Here is an 18018-nt window from a genome sequence, read left to right on the forward strand (position 1 = left end):
CGGGACGCGTTGCGGGTAGCCTGAATAAAGTTTAAAACAGTTATAAACTTAAATGATGAAAACCAATCATATTAATATTTGTAGAAAAAATAAAAAATAATATAACGGCTTTGTAGATACTCTAAAAATTATCAATCATGAAGGCATATTAGTTGTAACAAAGGTCTTATAAGTTCACCATCAAATTGAATCTAATTTCTGAGATTTTTATCACATTATTATTATTATTATTATTGTTCTGTTTTGGTGCTACGCATTCAATTCATCTCCATTCCTCTTGATGTTATCATATATTAGTTCAATTTGTAGATACAGTGTTATAATTCTGTACATTTGTCTTACATTATTATTACTGATCATTAGAGAAAATCAGCAATGAGCTATACTTTTGTTAAACAGCATTTAAAAAGGGAGCAAATCATGATGTTGAATTATTGATATACAAAGGGAGCACAACACTACACACAAGGGACGATTCACAAAATCCTCCTGCAGTCTAGCCTGACCTCACATTTTTGGATAAAACTATACCTAACAACAGAAGACACAGATTTCTCTGCCCTCATCTGGTAAAAGGGAAGTTTTTCATCAAACTGCGTCGAAACTTATGGCCTCAACTTGACATGATCCAATCGAGCAACTGTTTCTTCCCCGAAAACTGTAGGAAGGTGAGACGGATAGTAAATAATGTATCATCCTTTACTAATATATATGCATGATGCCATCCATCCACCTCTACTGCGAGGAAACACGGGAATTCGCACTTTGATCCGGAAATGCTTCCTCAAGAGCTTTAGGCATGCTCAGAACGATCTCTGCGAAAGCTGGAGGGAGAGAGAAGAAACGAGAAAACATCATTTAGTGGCTAAACTGCAAGAATTTGGAGATCGGTTATGTTTCAGACATGTAATCGAGAATTAGCCACAGCCAGACCATCTAATGCAGCTTTGTGCAACATCTCCTACTACATCTGGGTGATAATCTGTAGATCCGGGTAAGATATGAGGATAAATAGCAAGATATTGGTCTAACCTTCGGGTAGACTCATTGAACGCAATGCATCCTCAGCATGTGCTAGTCGGGCGGGAACTAGCTGATTGCCATGGCTTTCCTTCCTGCTGATTTGTGCTACAGAAGTCCGGAGTTTCTTATGTTGGTGCATTGGCCAAGCAAGGACACTGATGGTTGAAGGAAGCGTAGAGACGAGTTCCCCATATCTAGTGCTGACTATCACTTTGCTGTTAGAAGGAAAAAGAAAGATCAATGTAACTATAGGGCCATGATACACTAATAGTTGCCTATTAATACTGGAGAGAAACAAAATAAACAAACCCATATAATGAGAAAATGGTATGCAACCCAAGATGATCGATTAACATGCTTCTACAAGATAAGCACTTCTCTGAGAATCTTCACTATTTGTATGGAAAAGTAGAGAGAAGGAGCACTAGATGCTAGTCAAGATACAACTCAAGATTAGATTGCATTCAAAACTATCATTACTTACCAATTGAAATCTGCGAGCACAAATTCAATCATATGATATGGAAGACTGCAATAAAGTTCTCCTATTTGATTTCCATACAACTCTTTAATAAGGCGAACCTGGAAAAGAGCACAACATAAGGCAGTGAAGAACAGATGTGTTACATTGAGTGCCTAGTATATTCAATTACAAGCGATATAATGGTCAAGTTTCCGAAGCTCTATAATACCATATCATCGTTCCATAACTCCAAGAAAATTGTAAAAAACTACTACTTCTCTCATAGCAAAGTTTGTCATTCTGTTGCATCTATCTTACCTCGCACACTATAGTCTCATGCTCCATGCACAAACTTGGAAATGCTAGCTCATACCAGTTTCTACAAATATTTTTTCACCAAACAAATGCCACTAGATAGAGATATATTGTGTCGAACTTGAAATCAGTAAGGAATCTTAAAATCAATAGATCATGTCAGGATTCCCCAAGTTGTATCAACATTCCATGTTGATATATTACTAATAACATATTATATCATATCTCAGCGTGGCCTTTTTAGACCTTGATCAAGGACTATCTATTCCTCCTATGATATAAATTCATATCGTACTCGTACCTGCTCTCGTCTATCAACATAGGCCTGCAGCAAGTCCCCAACGTAATCTATAAACTTCTGCTTCCCAAATAGTAACAAATTAATATTTGAACCAAGCATAATAAAGTATTACTAAATACTAATGCAGCCACTAAATACTAATGCAGCCAACCTCACCATTGCATTTGAAGAGAGATAATCATTTTCTGCTTCTCGTATCGGCAAGAAAAATGGTATTGTGTGCTCAAGAACTGTCATTTTCTCAAGAAACGATTTGCTTTCAAGAACACAATGGAACATCTCACAAGGTTCTCCTGAGAAGTTCACAAATTAAAGAAACGTGCTGTAAGCTCCAATATTCAGTACACAACTAGCTTTCTAAACCAGAAAAACTGCACAAATATAATCAAAGAATCATGAAGAATTGAAGATATCACGTCAACAGCATGTAATCATGATTTCTAACAGAATCTGACATTTAAACACTAAATTGATGAAGAATTTAAACACCATTCACAATATATACTTTGTAATCAGTGTTTATGATGTTCGGCAGTTACCAGCAAATGAGGTCGCATATTGAACGCCAATCCTTGGTCCATCTAAACAACAGATAATCTGTTCATTCAAACCATTAGTGTCAGAAACCAATCACAGCTTAAATCAAACTGAAGCAATACTTCGTGAGAAATGAAAGAAAAATTCTACAGAATGCATTTTAAATAAGGAATCTAAACAGAACAAATTAGTTAGAATCACGACTTACTTTATTTCCAACTCTGTAAGTTATTTTTTCATGAAAAGGTAAATTGGGCGCTGAAGCAGCATCCCCTTGCTGTACCATTGCCTTTCTTTCAGCCTCCATGTGAACCTGAAACAATAAAGTGCCATAAGTATGGCATATAAATAGTACGCAATATCTCGAAAAATTATGCTCCACCAATGCAGCTGACTAACAGAGTAAATGAATGAGTAGAAGTAATGATAAAATCTCAGTGTGGAGTATACAAGTACGGAAAAGTATTAGAATGGATGTTTAACCAGGTACCAAATTAAAGAATCTTTTCATATGTTTCTCGATCCATCAATAACAAAACAGTAAAGAACTATACGATCAACATACCCGCTCTCTTATTGTAGCTAATAACCCATCATTCCATTGCTCACCATCCAAACATATTTCTTCAAGAGATTAAGCGTCACATCAATGTTGGTGAATATAATACGGATAAGAGAAATAGAAAATATGCACATTAAATTGAAAGGACATATATTACTAAGTAAAAGATTGGGCTTATGCCCATAAATGACTACCTTGAGTTTGAGAAGCATGTGCAGCTTCAAATTCTCTTTGTAAACGCTCAAAAACAGATTTATCAGAATCCCTGAGAAATTTAACCACTTTTAGAACCACTCCGTTACATCATACTAGCCATCCACTACAAGCAGTTGAAAATTATGCAAGCAAAACTTGGGAGACAAAAAATTGCAGCTTCAGAATTTGGCAAACAAACAATGATAAACTTTGATTTTTTACTAGCCCAGCACCAATCATTGAGATTAGCTAACACTTAATTTCCAACGTAGACTTAATTTCCCTACTGAGTAAATTATTAAGACTGCTTATATGAGAGAATGTAGTTTTCTCTTGTTGAAGCCTTGAGCCTTTATGTGTTTATTAAACTGACAATGAAAAGGTTGATATTGTTAATTTAATGTCTAATTTACAAGAAAAATTCCTCGGATGAACTAAACAAAGAGCCTTTTTGTTCTTTAAAACCCCCCCAAGGGCATCTAAGGCTCCAAGGCTACTCAGGAGTCAGGAGCACCTCCAATAACTATACCAGACCTATGCTGATGTAAACAATAAGCATTACAAATAACAATAATGACAGAAATTAAACAACTTTTCAAGCATTGACACTTTTCATATACAATCAGTGAGCAATCAAGGGCAAAGCTAGTCAGCAATAAGCTAATATCAATAAGATCCATACATATAAGCTAAATATATTCTATCGCAAAAGCAAAAGTGTTGAGCGATTTATACCTAGAAAGTCGCTCTGTTAATTCTGCATGCCGCTTAAGGAGATTCGAGACTGGCAACAAAATGACAGATTAGATTAAACAATGATTACTCAAACACTAGAAATGTGATTTCAGATAACAAGAAATTAATGCAATGACATACATCTAGCCCGTGTAGTCTCCAACCGTACATCCTCAGCTCGGGAAAAGTTCTGACAAAGGGAGAACTCCATCAAAGTCCACTCATCAATTTGGATAAAAATAAACAAGCTTCTCAGCTACAAGGTAAAATATTTCACACCCTCAACGCACATATTTAGTACACTGAACTATTTTATTAGAAAAACAATAAAATCCCTGGTTGTAGTTAAGATATCAGAACATTTACCACTTCTCCCATATTCAGAGGAACAGGCTTCTCCTTCACTTGATCAAGTTGCTGCATTTTACTCCAATTCAACTGGTCATCACTGCAGAGATGGTAATTTAGCTATATATTACATAAAACAGATTGATCATATGATCAAGAAAAAAAATAACATAAAAATAACAGCAAAACTGAATGCATGATCGAGACGAACTTGATGAGGAAATATGCGTTGCATTGAAATGCCCAATCAAATTAAAGAGAGACGAGAAGAAAGGCTTACGTAATGAGAACTTGCCTCCATGCTCCAATGGCGAAAGCCCTAATTTAGTGAAATTGGGGTTTAAATTCGATTCCCACATCTCATCTTCCTATTTAGCAAAAGAATGTTTTGGGCTTCATTTATACGCTGGCCCAATATATTTTTACTACGTTGATCATGATATAATTAATTACTATAACTCATTAATTTTTTTAATAATTGTAATTAATAATGATTTCTTATATACCTGTATATAGGAATAAAAATAATTTTTTTTTGCACCAATTGAGTCACGAGGTTCTACAAGTGGTTGTTTATTTGGAGTCGTTATTGCATGGGATAACTAACTTGCATAAATTATGGTTCAATAAAACTATAAAAGCTCATTTCCATAAATTTTGCAATTTTCATTTGTTTAAGGATTTTTCATTTGCTTGATATCATGAGAACTCTCAAGTCTCAACCAATGTTTAGAAAATCAAGTGTGACATTCACAGAACATTGGTAAAATTCGAACTCAAGCCATTTACCGATGAATACTCATTCTACATTGTACACTTTAAAAAATTTATCTATTATGATTACAAACAAACTTACCAAAATCTTGACAAACAATATCAAGTGGACTGATCATATGATTCATCAAATGATATAGGAGTAGTAAACGATAGCAATCTAAAGGCCAAATCACCAATATATCCCAATGATCAATCCAAGCAATGAGCAAAAACTCAGAGAAAAAAAGGCCACGGTTGTCTATATACAATGGCAGAGAGTAGCAACTTCAGCTAATTTTCTGGAAATAAAAGTTGCTAACATCAACTCAGAAAATGGGTTTCATGAAGAATGATGAAGTAAACATCATCAGCACCAAACAATGACGACTCACAACAAAATGGCACGAGTGCGTTTCATCAGAATGAGACAACAGATCCGGGATGCGGTGAACATTGGAAATGTGATGTTGCGCTATCAGATTCTTCATTGAGCTCAAATGGAGGAGTTGTGTTGGTAGTCTTCCTGCAGAATGTTAAAAAAATGATTGCATTTATTTTGCTTTATTGAGGCAGAATATTTGTCACAACTAGAGATTTGTTTATCTTCTATATGTTGAAGCTATTAAAATGAATTAATAGGATGAGCAATAGATTGAAACAGTAAAGAGGCATATGTGAATTCAAATTTCAAATGCTATTCGTCTAGACTTACTTAAAAAGTCAAAAGTATAAGAGAAATTAGCAAATCATGTATGTCTGTCTATAGACCATATAAACTGTCAACAATTTAACATACTTGTGAGAAATCAAAGATTCTTCAGACAGTGCCTTTTCCAGTCTCTCCTCGAAAGTAGTCGCGTGCCAACTGACTTTCTGATCCTGCGAGGCAGTGGGTTTAGGTAAGCCGAGACAGGTGTATCAGAGAGAACAATGGCCAAAAATGAGAAAAAATCAGAATACCTCTTTGTACTTGTTAGTAGAATTTGGAATTCCATTCCCATCCCACCATTTAGGTGGATCATTAGGCACCTCAAGTTCAACATCGTTCCAATGAGCTGCAACCGTTCCCAGAATAGGCCTATCTGCAGGAGGTTTCCTACTTTGACTAGAAATGGAACTAAGTTGTTTGTTACTACCATCTCGCTTGGCTGAAATTGGCTTGAACCAAGAAGTTAAGCTTCCTTCACCATCCTCCTCCTCTTCAATTACTGGATCTACATTCTTTTGCTTGTTTGCTTGTCCCTGGTGACTGAAAGCTGAATTTTCATCCCCCAATTCTTCCTCCTTCGTGTTTGGATATGGTAACGGCTTTGTTAAACTACGAGCTCCAGCTGATCCAGATAGCTCTGAAAAGATTGATGAAATAGCCGACCTATCTGATGTATGGTGAGATTGAACAGATTCATTTTTGCTTTGTTCAGAATGAATTTCAGCTGCATAATGAGTAACATTTCTTTGGATCAAGAGGCTCGATTCTCTACCGTTGTAATATCCATCAGTCATGCAGCTAACAAGCAAATAGTAATTGGGAGTGAGTCCAAAATTCATTGAATGTCAAATGAATAGAGGTGGATAAGCACAATATTATAGGAAATTTTTAGCTGCAACGTAATTTCAGAGGCATAGAAAGAAGTCAGGAGCTTCACCTGCTTGGAGAATCCAAGAGAGAACATGATCCAGCAAGTACAGAAGATTCATTAGATTGCTTCTCCAGTTTCTGTTTCTCCATTTCGTCAGATCCATTTTATAAATGTAAATGAAATCAATGCTAATCCGAGAATGAATATACAAATCGAACAAGGAAATCATTTATAAAAATAACACTAATTTCAGCTAGACTTGTAAATGCAGATTAGTTACCCTAATATCATCAAATTCCAAATGAAAAAGGGGGGAAATGCAGAATGAATAAAAAAAAAGAAGCTACGGACCTCAACCTTGAACTCTTTGATAGTGATTTCTCCAGGCAACCGATTCTGACACTCCTCTCCTTTTCGAAGCGGTTCGTCTTTTATATCGAGTTATTTGCAATACAAGTTCAAAATATTACTCAATCAATCAACACACCAATGCAGAAATCAATGAAGATTCAATTAAACAGATGAGTTACCATCACACTGGAACAGCGACGACAGCGCATTTTTACTGCACGGCTCCTGCAATTCCGAAGGAAAAATTCAATTTCATTCACTTAAAAAACTAGGAAGAAAAAAAACAACATCAATCATACCGGCGAAGGAGTAACGAGATTATCGCCGGAGTCTTTGAGGCGAAAACAGCTGAAAAAGCAGCTCATTGATACGGCAATGAGTTGGATTATCGGGAGTTCGTGTAATCGTTGTAGAGAGAGAAAGAGCTGATGAGGTGAGAGAGAAAGGTGGAGGAGTGTCACTGTGCTGAACGGAGTTGAGTTTTAAATTCAAATAGAGAGGGAAACATAACAAATACTACAGTGCTTCAGTTTATGTACATACACGCGAAAGTAAAATGGAGTACGCATTCTTTTTCACTATAGACTATAGTGGAGTAATACTCCCGTCACTATTTGACCGGACACGGATTTTAAGAAAGTGTTTGAATGTGTACTGTAATAAATGAAGTTAGGTAGTAGAATATGGGACCTCTTTGACTTTTAGGGTATTTTTGATGTCCAAATATAGTAAGTAAGAAGAGTGACTCTTAATCGGGGACGGACCGAAATAGAAAAGAGTGACTCTTAATCGGGGACGGAGGAAGTATTTATTTGCATCAATTTATTAAGAGCTTGTTAGATAATTTTAATAAAATTAACTATAGAAAAATTGAAAAATGAATTAGTCCTGTTTCCAAATCTCATTTGAATACGCTAAGAGCATCCACAGTGGTGCGGATGTCTCGGCGGATATCCCAAAAACACCTCCTGCCATGTCATAAGGACTTCCCACTGCACTGTCACGTCATAAGGACTTCCCACTGTACAGTGGCGGACATCCCCAAGGACATTCCGACGGACTTCCCACAATAATAAAAATTCACAAATTCACCAAATTAAATAATTTACGGAATTAAACAATTTACGGAATTAAAATTTCGCCACGATTACGGAATAAAAATTTCATTAAATAAAAAAAGAATGGTACATTTCAACAAAAAAAAACTAAAAAAAATACACTTCAATAAATACAAATTCCATCAACGACGACACATCCGCTGCCATACTTCTTCAATTATATTGTTCTGGAGTCGAATATGGGCTTGTTTTTGGCGCATGTCGGCAAATGCACGGACTCGCTCGACCTCGTCATGGGGTATCCCCATACGTACATTGCCCGTGGCCACGCCGTGGCTTGGACCCGCAACATCAGCATCATCATTGGCCCAATCCGTCAGTGTTGGACCTTCATCTTCGACAATCATGTTATGCATGATAATACATGCGTACATCATATCGGCGATGTTGTCAGCATACCACAACCGTGATGGACCCTTCACTGCCGCTCATCGAGCCTAGAGCACACCAAATGCCCGCTCCACATCCTTGCGCGCTGCCTCCTGACGACCCGCAAAATATACCTTCTTTCCTTCTGTTGGACATCTGATCGTCTGTACAAAGACTTGCCACATAGGGTATATCCCATCAGCCAAATAATATCTCATGTTGTGCTGGTTGCCGTTGGCGAGGAAATTGACGGTCGGACCGATACCCATGCACTGGTCGTTGAAAAGGGGCGACGATTGGAGGACGTTGATGTCGTTGTTCGACCCGGCTACTCCAAAATAGGCATGCCAAATCCACGGCCGGTAGTCAGCTACCACTTCAAGGATCATCGTTGGATTCTTGCCCTTGAAACCCATAGTGTACACCCCTTTCCAGGCAGCGGGGCAGTTCTTCCACTCCCAATGCATACAATCTATGCTGTCTAGCATCCCCGGAAACCAGTGCTGAGTCCCGTGCATATCCAGCAGAACCTGACAATCTTCGGGGGTAGTCTTCTGAAGATACCTATCCCCGAATATCTCCCTAACGCCCTGACAAAAATACTTTAGGCAATCGCGGGCAGTCGTCTCGCCGATGTGGAGGTACTCATCGAACATGTCAGCCGCGCCTCCGTATGCCAGTTGCCTGATTGCGGCAGTGCACTTCTGAATCGGAGTGTGACCGGGTTTACCAACCGCATCCTCCCGCACCCTGAAATACCCACATCGACGCTCTAAAGTGCCCACGATACGCAGAAAGAGCGGACAATCCATCCTAAAACGTCGTCGGAACATGTTCCCCCCAAATCGTGGCTCCGGAGCGAAGTAATCCTCGTACAACCGACGGTGTGCAGCGAAGTGGTCCCGGGGTACTATAGATCGCCGATGGATGTGTCGAGGTACCGCAGGCGCCAAGGCCGCCTGTATCTCCCTCTCTGCTGCCTCCCGCACACGTGCATGAATTCGCCTCATTATGTCATCATACCCCCCCACCACTACCATCCGCACCGCTACCGCCCGCACCAAAGCCACTACCACTACCACTACCATCCATTCTGGATATATAAAAGAAACGTAGAGAGAGAGATACTCGTTAATACAAGTGGTGCGAATGAAATGAAGTTCAACGAGCCGTATTTATAGAATTTTCGAAAAAATAAAATAAAATAATTGGACGTCCGCGCGGACGTCCGTGGAGTCAACTCAATGGCGGACGTCCGCAAGGACGTCGCGACGGACGTCCCGGGAACGCCGCGGAACTCCGGTGTCCGCAGCGGACGTCCGTATCCGTATGCATGCTGCCTAATGGTGGACGTCCGGCACGCCGGTCCGACGTCCGCCGGGACATCCGCCATTATGGATGCTTTAAGCTAAGCTAAGCTAAGTAATATTTCATGATATGACATATTAAGCTACAAATTGGCAATGTCAACTCGCTAACCGTAATACAAGTAAGCTAGTTTTAAAAATACTAATAAATATTGCATTTATATTTAACTTTATTCATTATTTGAATAGTAGAAATACGTAAATGGCTAATTAGTATAGTACGAATACTATTTAAATGAAATTCATATTGGGCTCGATTTGGGCTCTAAAATAGAAGTTGGGCCCAAATCTAACATTTCTAACGGAGCTCAAATTAAGGCCGAATATAAAGTCTGTACGAGATAAAGAAGTCCAATATGTCTAAACTGATAATTATAAAAATAAAATAAAAATAATCAATGATTAGGAGTTACACAAAAAGGGAAAAATGTAATTTAACGTGAAATTAACTGTTTTTTAAAATTTAAAATCGTGTTCTATCTACAATTTAATATGGATACTATAACTTTTATGCAATAAACTATTTTTCTCAATTACAAAAGTAACAAAATACACTAACTTTGGCCTAACGATAAAGGACCATAAGCAAATTGAAGTAAAAGGAAGGAGGTTAACAAAAGTGGAACATAGGGGGAAAAAAAAAACAAAAGTGGAACATATTTTATTGCATGTAATTAACAAAATCAAAATTACTATTTTCTAATTTTTAAAACCTCATTGCTTCCTCCCCCTTTCTAGGAGAGGTATATCAATTATAAATGCAAACATAAATATTCTTTACTTTCATGAAAGCATATTGAAGGAGCGTGAAATCGAATTGAATCCCGACATATCGTTACTCTTACAAGCAACTAAAATATAAAATATATATTAATTAATTAATAAAATAAGAAACTGTACGCGGTTATCTTAAATTCTTAATATCATAATCACCGATTAGATTTATCCAAATTTGTTTCTGCCAGCTTCTCGAAATTTCAACTTTCCTGGTATGTTTCCTTTCTGGGAATGATGAATCTTGGAAAAAGTTGTTATCTTTTAAATGTGATGTTTGTTTTCTTTATATCCAATAATGTGAACTTTTTCTTGTTGTTACTGGTAATTAATTATTGAGTGATTTATTAAGTTTTTTGTGGGGATTAACTTTGTTTAATCCTCGTTTCTTGTTGGTTGAATTTATTTGTTTTCCAGAAGTTGAAAAATGTGTTCTTGATGAAATGTTTGATTGGAATGAGATGAGATGATTAGATCCTCACAAGTTGTGACAAAGTTGGATTTTTTTAGCTGTTACCTTTATAAGGGTTATTTTTTTTATCTTGTTTTATAAAGACAATAATAAGTTATAGTGTTTGGTGAGGTTAGTTGGCCAAACATTGGATTTAGTTGAATTTGTGCTGAAATTGTTTATATGGTGAACTTGCTTTAGAAGAAAAAGCTAGTATTACCTTATAATGATCGAAGAATAGCTAACGTGTTAGTCTAGTGCTCGATTTTTGAGTTGGAAATGTGAAAGAGGGCTATACTATGAGGTGTAATGTGTTATAAGTTGATGGTGCAGTTTGATTCATTGGAAAATTTGGTCTATTTGTGCTGCATTTCTCTACAGCAGATAGCATTTATCAGTTGATTACTTCCTGATCTTCTCTTGTGCGATTGCTATACCTTTCAACGATGTTTTAAGCAGTGTTGATGTTGGCTGTGTTTTGAATTTGCTTGTGATGAACTTGTTTTTGAAGGAGAAGAAGCATTATCTCATGATGATCATATCATGAATCAGAAAGATTCACTCGAAATCCTTAGCTAGCGTATTTGTTCAGTGCTCGATTTTTGAGTTAGTAACGTGTTACTATGCTATGAAGTAGTAGTATATTTGATGTTGGACTTAGAATGGTTATACCGTAGCTTGGAATAAGTTGATTCGTTGTTGATAGTCTCGATTTTCAGACATAGGGATCGCGAGTGAGGATATGCTGTGATGCTGTCAACTGAAAGTAGTAATATGTTGGATAAATATTACCTAAACCAAGCAATCAAGGAATATGTGTCTGCTGATCTTTTCATTGTATACACATCTATAATCATCGGAATTTTTGCCTGCAAAACGGTACACAAAAACACCATTTCATTTCGTGCATTTCCATCGCATTTTTCATCAGCTATTCATCATTGATTTTCAGGTGTATGAACTTAGCCAGCTTATTAGTCCCATTTACTTCAAAAGCTATCATAGTCTCACAAAGGGCCTTCAGCTCGAATGGAGCAACCGGTGAGTTGATTCGTTCCATCTCTCCAAAATTAGTCCACCTTAAGTTTTGATCAGACGTGCTGCACTCTCTGTGATGCAGAGCCATGTCGACGTTTCATGCCATGTACATTGCCACCGTCTCATTATACTTCGTGTTGTGGTCGGATCTCTTCAAGAACGACCCACAGCGCGGTCCAGTCATTCTTCGTAGTTCAACAGCCTCAATTTCTGCTTTGGGAGTGAGTACTGTTTTGTTATCTCCTCTTTTCCTTCCCCTTTTGCTATCTTCATCTCGCGTTTTGCCCTTCTTCGAATAGGTTTCTGTTGGCTATTTCCTTTCGGATCTCAGCATGATTATATGGCGGTATCCTTCTTTAGGCGGGATGGAGTATGTAAGCACAGCACAGTCTCTTCTTTTCAAACATTATCTTCAATAACTCTGCATTTCAATGTTTTGTTACTTAAATTGTGATATTTCTTGGTTTTAGGTAGTTCATCATCTTCTCTCTTTGGCGAGCGTTGCCTACGCTCTGCTCACGGGTGAAGCACAGATATACACGTACATGGTCTTAATATCCGAGGCAACTACGCCTTCTATCAATCTGAGATGGTAACCACCCGATCTCTAGCTTCTCGTTTGTGGCAACGTTACATTTCTCACCTCTTGATGCAAATGTCCTAAAAAATAGGTATCTTGATGCAGCTGGAATGAAGAGGTCGAAGGCGTATACTATAAACGGAGTCGTGATATTCCTATCATGGCTCGTAAGTTCTTGCAAACAACTTGCTCGTCTCCTCTAAACGTTTCCTTAATCTTTCGTGTTTTTTCATGTTCAGGTTGCAAGAATCTTGCTGTTCATTTACTTGTTTTGGCACTCTTACATATATTATGATGAGGTAACATTCTAACTAGAATATCAAGATCTTAACGTTGCTTATATATCCGGCCCCACACGAGAACTAGACGAACATAACGCCTTTTTAGCAACTTCACTAGCCCTATAAACGGCCCGTGGCTTGAAAAAAAGCCTCAAAATCGAGACAATGTGAGTATGATTGTGCTCGTTTTTCGCTTGTCGTTCCATCAACAGGTGAAGCTGATGCACGAGATAGGCGTGGTGATGATGCACGTCGTCCCGTTGGTGCTGTCTGTGATGAACTTGTTCTGGTTCAGCAAGATCTTCAAGGGGATGGTGAAAACGCTCAAGAGGGAGTGAAGAAAGCGTGTTACTATGTTTGTATTTGTATGATTATTGTTGCCTGTGAATATTTGGAGGAAGAAAATCTGAAGCGTTTTTTTTCTGTGAATAATTAGGGAAAAAGGCTGAATAGATTTGTGCAGATTCATCTAGGTATTACTTGTTGCTAACAAAAATTAAAATCGTGTTTTACGTTTGAGATTTCAAAGGGAGTCGGTAATCATTTGTTTTTCTTGTTTTATGTAATTTAATCAATTCATGAATACACACGACTTAGTCATATAGGATTTGGGATAGAAAAAATGAGGGTAATAGTATTATTTTTACTAGCAGTTGTGTTGTTTTAACATAGTGACACTACAATCTTCTACAAATGTAATTTATTGAGTAATTAATTAGTGGTACAAAAATTAGAATAATTGTAATAATTAATGATGATAAAAAAATTACTTACAACTACTACTCCACTCCAAGAACTTTCAAAGCACGTTGACGCGCATTCAGACTTACAACTCACATTATTATAATCGTAATCAATAATTTTAAATAACGGTTTATATGCTTTTGTAAAAATAAATCAAACAGAATAGAGCTAAAAGCAAAAAATCTTAAATCCAATAAGCACATGACAAAATCTATGAAATGTTAGTTATATGATTCTATCCGAATCTTTGCCACTCAAAATCACTTAAACTAAGTTTCTATTTATGATACTCCTAAGTTTGCAACTTCCATGCTCTTGAAACTGAACACGACTCTGGGTCAAGTCAACTCTCACCCAATCACAAACTAGCTTCTACAATAGGTCAGTCAGAGATTTCAGAAAAAAGAAAAGATGCTTTCTTTCCTCATGTTGTTTTCAAACTTTTAGATGATGTTTTTTTTGTAATTTCGTAGTGGGTTTCTGTTTATTTAGCTCTGATTATCTTTTTCTAGAACTGGGAAGGCATATTTGCTGAAAAAGTTGGGATCTTTACAGATTTTGATGCTCATAACTAGGTTTTTGGAGATCGAAATTGAAGTTCTTGATGTATTGCTTAATGGGTGCGGGAATTTTTGACTGAAATAATCAAGAAATGGGGAGTTGACTTGGGAAGTGTCAAGAGTTAGGAGACGTTGGATTGTTTTTTTCAGCAATTGGTCCTGATTTTATTGTTGAAGTGAGGTTGTTACTTCTTTTGAAGAATATGGATCTGAATTTTTGATGATATGGGCTGGATAATAGGATTTTGATCTGTTTTTGGAGGAATTTAGATTAAAAATCTGTTCTTGCAGTTGAACGGAATGGGGGTTGTGTTTTGAGGTATTACTTGATGCAGCTGTTGTTTGTAGTTTGTAGTTTGTATCTTTCTTGTTTTGTACAGTTATTGCTTGCTTGCTATGGAGAATGGCAATGACATGTCGTCGTCCTTGAGCTTTGCCTCGTATTCGTATCTATCAAATGGCTCGAGTGGCCATAATGCATCTTCGTGCGAAGTAGGGACTAGCCCCGAGTTGTTGAGTTTGAGTAGGCTTAGCTTCAGTCTCGAGAAGCTCGTGGTTGATGCTGACTATGACTACAGTGATGCTGAAGTAGAGGTCGAGGGAGTGAGTGTAGGTGTCAATCGCTGCATCCTAGCTGCACGGAGCGAGTTCTTCCACCAGCTGTTCAGGAACACGGGCGTAGATGGATCCGTGGAGGGAAAGAAGCTGAGGTATCTGATGAAAGATCTGGTGCCTGAGGGAAGAGTAGGGTACGAGGCGTTTATGGTGGTTTTGAATTACTTGTACACCGGGAAGGTGAAGGCTTCCCCGACCGATGTCTCCACCTGCGTTGATGAGTCTTGTGCTCACGATGCTTGTGGCCCAGCCATCAACTACGCTGTGGAGATGATGTATGCTTCTGCCACGTTTCAGATTAAAGAACTCGTGATGGTTGTTCAGGTTCGATCTTTTGAAGCTTTCATTGATGATGGTCGTTATTTAGTATGTTTCTCGAGTTATTGTATTTGTTTCTATGCGTTATGAACTTGCTTAAGTAAGAGTAATTTAACAGAAAACAGTGAGGAAGGCTATGAATGCTGCTAGGGAAACAGATTGCTAGCTGTTTCTGGTCTAATATCACGAAGTTTTGTTTGATGAATATGTATATCGAGTCATTCTATTCGTTTCTATGTGTTTTGAACTTGTTTAAGTAAAAAGAAGAGTAATCTAAGAGAAAAACAGTGAGGGGGAAGGTTATGAATGCAGCCGGTGAAACAGATTGTTAGCTGTTTATGGTCTAAATTCGCGACTTTTTGACTTTTTGTAAGATGATGGTCGTTGTTTAATATGATTCACGAGACATTGCGTTCGTTTCTATGTGTTTTAACTTTTGAACTTGTATATAAGAGAAAAACATTGAAGGAAGGCTATAAATGCAGCCGGTGAAACAGATAGCTCGATGCTTATGATCTAGAATCACGATATATGCAAAATTTGGACCGTGTTTTTGTGTATCCCGTTGTTTTGTTTTGTATGAAGAAATGATGGTGTAGCTATAATAGGATTGGTAGTAGTATGTTAGCTGTCTTTGCATATTGTTGAACCAGTGTTACTCGAAACACTGAATTTCTCGTTTGATCTGAGGATCTCGTGTTTATGACCGTGTTCTTCGTTTAGCATGCAAAAGAAGATGATTTAAATTTGCAAACAAAAAGATGTTGGAATACGCATTGATTGATGTATGATCACATATGGTATTTGACTATTTTCTTCTGATTTTGGTAAGTTTTTCTCTATTGCAGCGTCATCTCCTTAATTTCGTCGACAAAGCTTATATCGAAGATGTGATGACGATCCTCATGGTCGCGTTTCACTGCGGCTTGCAACAGCTTCTCTCGCATTGTCTCCAAAGTGTAGCTCGATCCGATGTGGAGAACATCATCCTCGAGAAGGAGCTCCCCGTTGAGGTTCTCAACGACGTCAAATCACTTCGCCTCAAATCCAACCAGGACGAGGAGCACAGCTCCGTTCAAGTCGACCCTTTGCACGAGAAGCATGTCAGGAAGATCCACAGGGCGTTGGACTCTGACGACGTCGAATTGGTGAAGAAGCTTCTTGAGGAATCCGGCATCTCATTGGATGCCGCCTGCGCTCTTCATTATGCTGCTGCTTATTGTGTCCCTAAGATCGTGAACGAGGTTCTAAATCTCGAGAACACTGACGTCAACCTCCGGAACTCGCGGGGCTACACGGTCCTGCACGTTGCTGCGAGGCGCAAGGACCCCATGGTCATTGTCGAGCTGCTCCACAGGGGCACTAATGTCTCGGATGCCACGGGAGACGGACAGACGCCTCTCACAATCTGTCGTAGGCTGACGCGCCCCAAGGACTTCAACGAGGTGAAGAAGCACGGCCAGGAGACAAACGCGGACAGGCTATGCATAGAGGTCCTGGAGAGGGAAATGCGGAGGAATCCGTTGGCTGGAAACATTGCGTTGTCGTCGGTGATGGTAGCCGATGATCTGCACATGAGGCTTCTCCTCCTTGAAAACAGAGGTAAATTTTAGAGGTTTGGTTGTCGAATAGTATATTGCTGTACTTGCTCGATTGTTTTGCTGATATGGCGCGCATGTGTAGTGGCAATGGCGCGCTCGTTGTTTCCTCTCGAAGCCAGGCTGGCAATGCAGATGGCGCGTGCAGAATCAACTATGGAGTTTGCTGGACTTTCGGCTGCAAATGGCGCGTACGGGAGCTTTAAAGAGGTCGATTTGAACGAGATACCGCCCGAGCATGTGAGGAGGCTCCAAGCCCTTCAAAAAACTGGTGAGTTCGTCTTTACTGCTGCATTTCCTATTCGGTTAGTTGGATTCAGGAAACAAGTGGCTTGATTTTACTTGAATGAAGTGGTGCATACTGCTAAAACGACGTCGTTTCACTTGCTGAAACAAAAGCGAAAAACCGAAACCTGGCTACGTTTGAAAAATCGTGTATTTCTAGTTCAATAAAAGTTGTGTTGTTTGCCGCGATTAAATCGCAGCCGGATTAGGGTTAAGGATAAAAAAACACATGCACTATTTTTCTCACAAATAACTCTTCGATATCTCCGACAGTGGCGTCCGGCCGTCGCTTCTTCCCCAACTGCTCTGAAGTTCTCGACCAACTCTTGGAAGACGACACTCTTGGCTCACTAATGCTCGAGAAGGGCACGATGGAGGAGCGACAGACGAAGCGAATGCGCTACATGGAGCTCAAGCAGGACGTGATGAAGGCGTTTAGCAAGGACTTGGCCGAACAAAAGTGGACGAAATTGTCGTCTTCTTCTTCGGGGTCGAACTCACCAAAGGCTAGTGGAACACATAAAGCTAGGAAAAGATAGACGTCGTGTAGACGCCTTTGTATTCGCTATTCGATACACGTGACATGCATTGATGATTCCGAAATATGGTATGTAACGTAAAAATATACTCCATGTTGTTTTATGGCATTCATTATTCGATGTATGAAACGTGCACCAAAGATTTGTAATATGAAAATGTGATAGAAAAATTATAGTATGGCATTATTGTTTTGCAGATTATTAAAGTTTTGGAG

At 38.6% G+C, this 18018-nt stretch overlaps 4 protein-coding genes across 8 annotated transcripts; 2 read left to right on the top strand and 2 right to left on the bottom strand.

Moving 5' to 3' along the window:
- Positions 1 to 359: 359 nt before the first annotated feature.
- On the bottom strand, positions 360 to 4854 carry LOC121759350. Its single transcript, XM_042154904.1, has 13 exons — positions 4760 to 4854; positions 4498 to 4579; positions 4273 to 4321; positions 4132 to 4180; positions 3396 to 3466; positions 3205 to 3263; positions 2848 to 2952; positions 2642 to 2699; positions 2259 to 2395; positions 2103 to 2159; positions 1508 to 1605; positions 1033 to 1238; positions 360 to 824 (listed from the first exon to the last, which is right to left on the bottom strand). Exons 2-13 carry the CDS (start codon positions 4552 to 4554, stop codon positions 736 to 738), a joined length of 1035 nt encoding a protein of 344 aa, XP_042010838.1. The 5' UTR covers positions 4555 to 4579; positions 4760 to 4854; the 3' UTR covers positions 360 to 735.
- Positions 4855 to 5414: 560 nt separating this feature from the next.
- LOC121758022 lies at positions 5415 to 7646 on the bottom strand. Its single transcript, XM_042153462.1, has 7 exons — positions 7466 to 7646; positions 7346 to 7391; positions 7167 to 7243; positions 6882 to 6952; positions 6196 to 6742; positions 6032 to 6114; positions 5415 to 5758 (listed from the first exon to the last, which is right to left on the bottom strand). Exons 1-7 carry the CDS (start codon positions 7529 to 7531, stop codon positions 5653 to 5655), a joined length of 996 nt encoding a protein of 331 aa, XP_042009396.1. The 5' UTR covers positions 7532 to 7646; the 3' UTR covers positions 5415 to 5652.
- A 3307-nt stretch (positions 7647 to 10953) lies between these two features.
- On the top strand, positions 10954 to 13696 carry LOC121757357 (TLC domain-containing protein 4-B-like). 5 transcript variants are annotated; one of them, XM_042152907.1, is made up of 9 exons: positions 10954 to 11009; positions 11965 to 12124; positions 12198 to 12286; positions 12366 to 12504; positions 12583 to 12657; positions 12754 to 12875; positions 12955 to 13030; positions 13103 to 13162; positions 13357 to 13696. In XM_042152907.1, exons 2-9 carry the CDS (start codon positions 11996 to 11998, stop codon positions 13480 to 13482), a joined length of 816 nt encoding a protein of 271 aa, XP_042008841.1. In that variant the 5' UTR covers positions 10954 to 11009; positions 11965 to 11995; the 3' UTR covers positions 13483 to 13696. The 5 variants fall into 5 exon arrangements, with proteins under 5 accessions (XP_042008841.1, XP_042008843.1, XP_042008840.1 ...); XM_042152906.1 differs by lacking the exon at positions 10954 to 11009 and adding an exon at positions 11220 to 11667; XM_042152908.1 differs by lacking the exon at positions 10954 to 11009 and adding an exon at positions 11530 to 11551.
- A 409-nt stretch (positions 13697 to 14105) lies between these two features.
- Positions 14106 to 17986, top strand: LOC121758142 (BTB/POZ domain and ankyrin repeat-containing protein NPR1-like). The gene is made up of 4 exons (XM_042153575.1): positions 14106 to 15387; positions 16230 to 16983; positions 17065 to 17250; positions 17538 to 17986. Exons 1-4 carry the CDS (start codon positions 14845 to 14847, stop codon positions 17801 to 17803), a joined length of 1749 nt encoding a protein of 582 aa, XP_042009509.1. The 5' UTR covers positions 14106 to 14844; the 3' UTR covers positions 17804 to 17986.
- Positions 17987 to 18018: the final 32 nt, after the last annotated feature.

Source organism: Salvia splendens, chromosome 12 (assembly GCF_004379255.2).
Source record: "Salvia splendens isolate huo1 chromosome 12, SspV2, whole genome shotgun sequence".
Lineage (NCBI taxonomy): Eukaryota > Viridiplantae > Streptophyta > Magnoliopsida > Lamiales > Lamiaceae > Salvia > Salvia splendens.

Excerpts from the sequence above, each read along its gene's own strand:
- LOC121758142 (XM_042153575.1), top strand. The coding sequence starts at position 14,845 with ATGGAGAATGGCAATGACATGTCGTCGTCCTTGAGCTTTGCCTCGTAT. Across the intron at positions 16,984-17,064 it reads TCTCCTCCTTGAAAACAGAG|TGGCAATGGCGCGCTCGTTG; the intron begins GTAAATTTTAGA and ends GCGCATGTGTAG. Across the intron at positions 17,251-17,537 it reads CCAAGCCCTTCAAAAAACTG|TGGCGTCCGGCCGTCGCTTC; the intron begins GTGAGTTCGTCT and ends TATCTCCGACAG.
- LOC121758022 (XM_042153462.1), bottom strand. The coding sequence starts at position 7,531 with ATGAGCTGCTTTTTCAGCTGTTTTCGCCTCAAAGACTCCGGCGATAAT. Across the intron at positions 7,392-7,465 it reads ATCTCGTTACTCCTTCGCCG|GAGCCGTGCAGTAAAAATGC; the intron begins GTATGATTGATG and ends TCGGAATTGCAG. Across the intron at positions 6,115-6,195 it reads CTACTAACAAGTACAAAGAG|GATCAGAAAGTCAGTTGGCA; the intron begins GTATTCTGATTT and ends ACTGCCTCGCAG.
- LOC121757357 (XM_042152907.1), top strand. The coding sequence starts at position 11,996 with ATGCTGTCAACTGAAAGTAGTAATATGTTGGATAAATATTACCTAAAC. Across the intron at positions 12,876-12,954 it reads CCTTCTATCAATCTGAGATG|GTATCTTGATGCAGCTGGAA; the intron begins GTAACCACCCGA and ends CCTAAAAAATAG. Across the intron at positions 13,163-13,356 it reads CTTACATATATTATGATGAG|GTGAAGCTGATGCACGAGAT; the intron begins GTAACATTCTAA and ends TTCCATCAACAG.
- LOC121759350 (XM_042154904.1), bottom strand. The coding sequence starts at position 4,554 with ATGCAGCAACTTGATCAAGTGAAGGAGAAGCCTGTTCCTCTGAATATG. Across the intron at positions 2,700-2,847 it reads CTTACAGAGTTGGAAATAAA|ATTATCTGTTGTTTAGATGG; the intron begins GTAAGTCGTGAT and ends TTGAATGAACAG. Across the intron at positions 2,396-2,641 it reads ATATGCGACCTCATTTGCTG|GAGAACCTTGTGAGATGTTC; the intron begins GTAACTGCCGAA and ends TGAACTTCTCAG.